Source organism: Mus caroli, unplaced genomic scaffold (assembly GCF_900094665.2).
Source record: "Mus caroli unplaced genomic scaffold, CAROLI_EIJ_v1.1 scaffold_14150_1, whole genome shotgun sequence".
Lineage (NCBI taxonomy): Eukaryota > Metazoa > Chordata > Mammalia > Rodentia > Muridae > Mus > Mus caroli.
In genome coordinates this window covers 18,081-24,520 of record NW_018390348.1, presented here as the reverse complement: position 1 = coordinate 24,520, position 6,440 = coordinate 18,081, and the positions used below count along the sequence as shown (strand labels likewise).

The following is a 6,440-nucleotide window of genomic DNA, read 5'->3' as shown; positions in this document are numbered from 1 at the left end:
GAGGGAGGCTACAGAGCATGAGAGAGTGACCAAGCAAGAAAGCAAAGCAGGAAGTAGTGTTTGTCAAATGTTTTTGCCTTCATTTTCTAGCTTCAGTTTCTAGTCTGAGCTCCCAGTAGGATGGGCGGTGATCTGACAGAACCATGTGAAACAAACATTTATTACCTGAGATGCTTCTGCTCAGAGGAAACAATCACATCAGCAGAGTTGCAAGGTAGAAAAACAACAACAACAGCAACAACAGCAATTGTTTCAAAAGCTGATTTTGCTGCTGGACAGAACCTATGGTCTCTTTTGAAGGAATATGGAAAATATCAGAAACTGAGATGGCAAAAGTCATAGAAAGCTGTACATGGAGCTCAATCGGTTGTTCCTGTAGGGTCTGGAAGATTGGAGTGTTGACAGTAATGCAGTGACACGAGGTTGAGGTCATACTATTTCAGTGGAAAATAGACTGAAAACTTTAGGAAGAGGTCATCTGTGTGGTATTTTGGCAAAAACAAAACAAAACAAAAAAACGGAACTTTTGTACATGGCTTATGCCCTGAGATATTGAGTATTGAGTAAAAATTATTGCCTGATTCGTATATTTTTATTCTATTGATAAGTATTTGTTCAATCTTCCTATTTCTTTATTCAAGTTACATTCCAATCGGGTACACCCACCCCATTCCACCTTCCACAGTCCCTCATCACTGACTCCCTTTTATCTCCCCAGGGAGGGTGGGAATCACTTGAGTATCCCCCAACTATGGCATGTCAAGTCTCTGCAGGGTAAGACACATCCTTTCCCACTGAGGTCAGACAAAGCAGCCCAGTTTGCACAGACAAGAACAGCTTAAGGGACATGTCCTGCTCTGGATGTTGGGGACCCCATGAAGACTGAGCAGCACATCCACTACATACATATATGGTGGGGGCCTTCGTCCCAGCCTGTGTGTGCTCTTTGGTTGGTGGCTCCATCTCTGAGAGTCTCCTATGTTCTGGGTTAGTTGACTCTGAGGGTCTTCTCATGGACTTCCTATTCCTACAGAGGCCGTCAATTCTTTCCCCAACTCTTTTAAAATACTCCCTGAGCCCTGTCCAATGTTAGGCTGTGGGTCTCTGCATATGTTTCAGTCAGATGCTGGATGGAGACNCTCAGAGGNCAATGATGCTAAGCTACTATCTGCAAGTATAACAAATTATCCTCAGTAATGCCAGCCTTGGTGCTTGCCCATGAGATGGGTTACCAGTTGGGCAGGGTATAGTTTGGCCATTCCTTCAGTCTCTGTTTCAAGTTTCTGCCTGCCTTACTTGCAGACAGAACAAATTTTGGGAGGAAAGGTTTTTGGTTTTTTTGGTGTAGTGAACACTTCACTGCAGGTTCTGCCTGATTGCAACATGTCACCTCTTCATGGTCCATAACTCAATGCTATATATCTCAGCTAAGATCACCTCCCTAGCCGCATTTGTGCCCTCCCATTCATAGTCTCAGGCACATTCCACAGATACCCCCACCCTAACCCCACTCTCTCCCAGCATCTGCTGATTTCATTTCATTTTCCTGGCTCTCTGGCCTTCCCTTGTCTCTTATCACACCTGTTCCTAACACTCCCCTTCTTCTTTCTTACCTACTATCCCATCCAGTTCTCTCCCTTCCATCTGCCTCTTCTGTCTCTTTCTTAACCCCTTCTGAGTGAGATTCAACTATGCTCATTTGTGCCTTGTCTTTTTTAGTATCTTTCGGTCTATGAAGTGCACTGTGGGTATTCTGTACTTCATGGTTATTATTCACTTGTAAGTGAGTATGTACATGCATGTCCTTTTGGGCCTCAGTTCCCTCATTCCAGATATTTGTTTCTAGTTTTACCCATTTCTCTGCAAAATTCATGATGTCCTTGTTTGTTATACCTGAATAGCACTCCATCTTGTAAATGAAACATGGTTTTTGTGTCCACATTTNAGTTGAGGAACATCTGCATTCTTTCCTGTTTCTAACTGCTATGAATAAAGTGGCTATGAACTTAGTAGAGCAAATGCCCTTGTGGGTATGCGCCTATGAAGGTACCCTGAGTGTAGTACTTCCTCCTGCTTGCTGTGTTTTAAATTAATGGGAGGAGTATTCACAGTGTTTCCTCATCCCAGGACAGAACCTTAAACAAAACCTGCTGCAAATGTGGTCCAAGCGAGGCAGAGTCCATTAATGTAGAAGCCAAACTTCACAGGATCATCCATATTGATCGCTTCTGGAAACTGAAAGATGAAAATACCATGGTCATAGATTCTTTCTCTATGGTTTCAGTTTAGCACCACTCCAGCCATCTTTTGACAAAGTCAGGATCCCAGGGAAGACTGTTTGAGTTCCTTGCATTTAAGTGGTGAGGTTGATGCTTGAGTTGCATTTTGTGACCACAGATTGTGGAGAAAACTAACGCATTGAGAAATCTGCCTTGGAGAGATGCTACAGGGAGATGAAGTACCCAAACTGAGAGATGTATGAGAAGTTACAAAAAGAGCACTATCTATGCCTTCAGGAATTGAGGTCCAATGTGTTTGAGACAAAACTATAGGATTTGGTGTTTGCCCTGCTGTTTTTCTTGCCTTTGTTCAATCTTCTCTCCCTATGTGCACATTCCTATTGATTGGAATGGGAAGGGGTATTCAGTGCCATTTTATTTTAGAAAAATATAACTTGCTTTCTGATATTGCAAGATGTGGCTGTCAAGATATTGTCTGAGTGTCAGCAGAGACTTTAGACATTCGAACAGTGCAGGAGCCTTTCTAGATTCTTCTTGGCGAAGATGAAAGTGTATATATGCTCAAAAATTTCCTTTTTCTTTCTTTCCTTTCTTTTTTGTTTATCTTATAATTTAGATATTCATTATCACCCTGATCACTGTCCTTACTCTAGGTCCCTGCCCTCACAGACTCCTTTCTCCCAGTCTCTTCTGTTTCTCCTTTGAGTGGGGTTGGCGCCCCCTATGTACCCCGTGGGCACATAGGTTATAGTCTATTTTTTAGGATGGCATATGCTCATGACATCAATACTGCCTGAGGCTTCAGAGTCATTGGATTCTGGGTGTTGACGTTTCCCCAAACTCTTGTGTTTGTTTTGAAATTTTTAAATAAATAGGAGTGTTTTGCCTGTGTGCGTGAATATGAGTATCATGTGTGCCTCATCATTAGTGTTGTTGGAAGGTGGACTCAGAACTCCTGTTCATAAAGCCATGGGTCACGTAAATGCTAGTAATTGACCGCCATTATCTGGAAGACCAGCAAGAGCTTTCCACACCTGAGTTATCACTCTCTCCTGCTTCATGTTGCTTTTTATGTTCAACACTTATATTACTAATAATTTCATCTGTCCATTAGTCTATTAAATGTGCCTTGATTTCCAGGAAAGTTTTACTGAAGTTGCAGTTTAATCCAGTACACTTCCTGTTTCTGCTAGATGAGTAAGATGAGTACAGAAGGGCAGGGAATGTATACTTCTTTGTAGGAACTGTAGGAAACAACAGAGTTCTTTCTATCATTTTTGTCTCNGTGGTTGATTTTTGCAGTGGAGTAAGGGTCTTAATATGTAACTTTTGCTGTCCTGGAATGTGTTACATAGAACAGACTGGGATCCAGCTCAATGACATATACCTGCCCATGACTCTGGGATTAAAGACATGAACAAATACACCCTGATTGTCCATGATTTTTCTCGTTAGTGATTCTTCTTACAATTTCTGGGATGTGTCCTCAGTACTGTTGATCTGTTTCACCCAACATCTCCCTCTCATTGGAATTCCTCTTGAAAGACTTTTTCCTATTTATTTAAAATGTTCAAAAGCAACACAGGTGAACCTTCAACTCAATTTCCTTCAAAATGTTATGGTACTTAGATTATAACTTCTGTGTCAAGAAGTCAGTGGAGGAAGCACCAGAATTACATGAATATATGGTGAAGGAAGCATACATTTACTTTACAGTGATGTCAGTACTGTGTTTTGTGATGTACACATGTATGGGATATTTTAGGATGCAGTGACTTATGATGATGTGCATGTGAACTTCACTGGGGAAGAGTGGAATTTNCTGGATCCTTCCCAGAAGAGTCTCTACAAAGATGTGATGCTGGAGACCTACTGGAACCTCACTGTTATAGGTATGACTGTGAATTTTCTTTTGCTTTTCAAAATAGTGGGAAGACGTGTCTCTTGGTGAATGATGGTGCTTTGTTATTTCAATTGAGAACAAGGGAGACTGAGCTGAATCAATAGTGTCCAGTGATGTGAAAATTCACAGTACCTTGAATTTTGCCTTATTTCCAATACTATATCATTCATTTTTCTGGTACTGTCTTTTAGGCTACACTTGGGAAAACCATCATATTGAAAGACATTGTCAAAGTTCAAGAAGAAATGAAAGGTAATTTTCATGTGCAAGCTTATGCAATTATGCCTCTGAGGAAATTTTACTATGTTATAGAAGTTCTAAAGAAAAGCAGGAGTGTAAAATATCGATACTTCAAGTGTAACTATAATTATAATATCATTTTTTTTAAAGATTTATTTAATTATTATATGTAAGTACACTGTAGCTGTCCTCAGATACTCCAGAAGAGGGCATCAGATTTTGTTACAGATAGTTGTGAGCCACCATGTAGTTGCCGGAATTTGAACTCAGGACCTTCGGAAGAGCAGTCTGCTCTCTTAACAACTGAGCCATCTCTCCAGCCCTAATTATAATATTCTTAAAAAATGTTCTGCCTCGATGTAGTTATCTGATTTATCTATCAAAGCATTCCTCTTTAAAAAAAAAAAAAAAAAAAAGGAAACATTGCCTTAAGAGATACCTTTATTCAATTTGTACCTCTATTAGAGCTATAATGATCTGACAATGTGTATAGACTTACAAGACTTAGATATTGCACATCAAATAGTGATAAATATATATCCAAAACCTTCTGATAAGCAAATAATCCATGGGAAAGTTGGTTATACTCATATTCTTATACTGAAATTGACCATTTGTTTAGGGTACAGTTTATGAGAGTCAAGAGTGTTGTCATAGGAGAAACCTTAATTCATATATTACATGTCTATGCGGAACAAAAAGTCAAACAGTGTGAATGCAATGTGGAAATCTTTTATCTGTTGTTCTTCTTTTAATATATGTATTGTGTCACAATGGATAAAAGCCATGTGAGCATAGGGATATTGAAAGAAGCAATGTACTGATTTCTATCCCAGAACAGTTGAGAAAATATGTCAGATTCTGTCTTTGGTAGACATTCTGAATATGATAAACGTTTGCAATCAATTGGTTTTCTCAATTTACTGGGAACTTCTCCAACCTCACACTGTAGAAAATCTTTTTGGGTACTAGGAATTTGGAAATTCTTTTGTTTGTCCTGGTTCACAGTCAAATGTGGTATAATTACGCTACAGGAAAAATTATGAAAGCAATTAGTGTTATAAAGCTCTGAGTTCTTCCATTTTCCTCATATAGATGAAATACATCATATAAATATCCCATATAAAAAGGATGTTATAAATGTCACCCATGTAATAACCATCACAGATATCTCGAAANATGCAAAACAACCCATAATGAGGGAGAACACCATGAACATATAAAGTGATAAAACCAGATGATCTGGTACATCTTTATAAGTAGACCAATTTGTAAACTTTATTCATTTTGATGAAATGATTGAACAGGGAAATTAATGTAGTAAACATATCACATGTGCCAATTTTCATTGCAGGTATGTAAGTAAACATATTGGAGAGAAAATCTATGAATATAATGAACGTTCTAAAGCCTTTTCATGCCCCAGTCATCTTCAGTGTCATTTAAGAAGACAAATTGGAGAGAAAACACATGAACATAACCAATGTGGTAAAGCCTTTCCAAAACCCAGTCATCTTCAATATCATAAAAGAACCCATACTGGAGAGAAACCTTATGAATGTCATCAATGTGGTCAAGCCTTTAAAAAATGCAGTCATCTCCAACGTCATAGAAGAAAAAGTACTGTAGAGAAATCTTATGAATGTCATCAATGTGGTAAAGCCTGTGCACATCTCAGTAGTCTCCAATGTCATAAAAGAATACATACTGGAGAGAAACCCTATGAATGTAATCAATGTGGTAAAGCCTTTTCACAACACAGTCATCTCCAACGTCATAAAAGAATGCATACTGGAGAGAAACCCTATAAATGTAATCAATGTGGTAAAGCCTTTTCACAACACAGTCATCTCCAACGTCATAAAAGAATACATACTGGAGAGAAACCCTATAAATGTAATCAATGTGGTAAAGCCTTTGCACTACTCAGTAGTTTCCAATGTCATAAAAGAACACATACTGGAGAGAAACCCTATGAATGTAATCAATGTGGTAAAGCCTTTGCACAACTCAGTAGTTTCCAATTTCATAAAAGAACACATACTGGAGAGAAACCC

At 38.8% G+C, this 6,440-nt stretch overlaps 1 protein-coding gene across 1 annotated transcript in view; it reads left to right on the top strand.

Annotated features, from left to right (window-relative positions):
* LOC110288600 (zinc finger protein 69-like) overlaps positions 1-6,440 on the top strand; it is a 33,133-nt gene that overhangs the window by 10,078 nt on the left and 16,615 nt on the right. The window contains exons 2-3 of the mRNA XM_021154902.2: positions 4,006-4,132; positions 4,335-4,395. Coding sequence (XP_021010561.1) covers positions 4,006-4,132; positions 4,335-4,395 — 188 coding nt within the window. The remainder of the gene's footprint in view (positions 1-4,005; positions 4,133-4,334; positions 4,396-6,440) is intronic.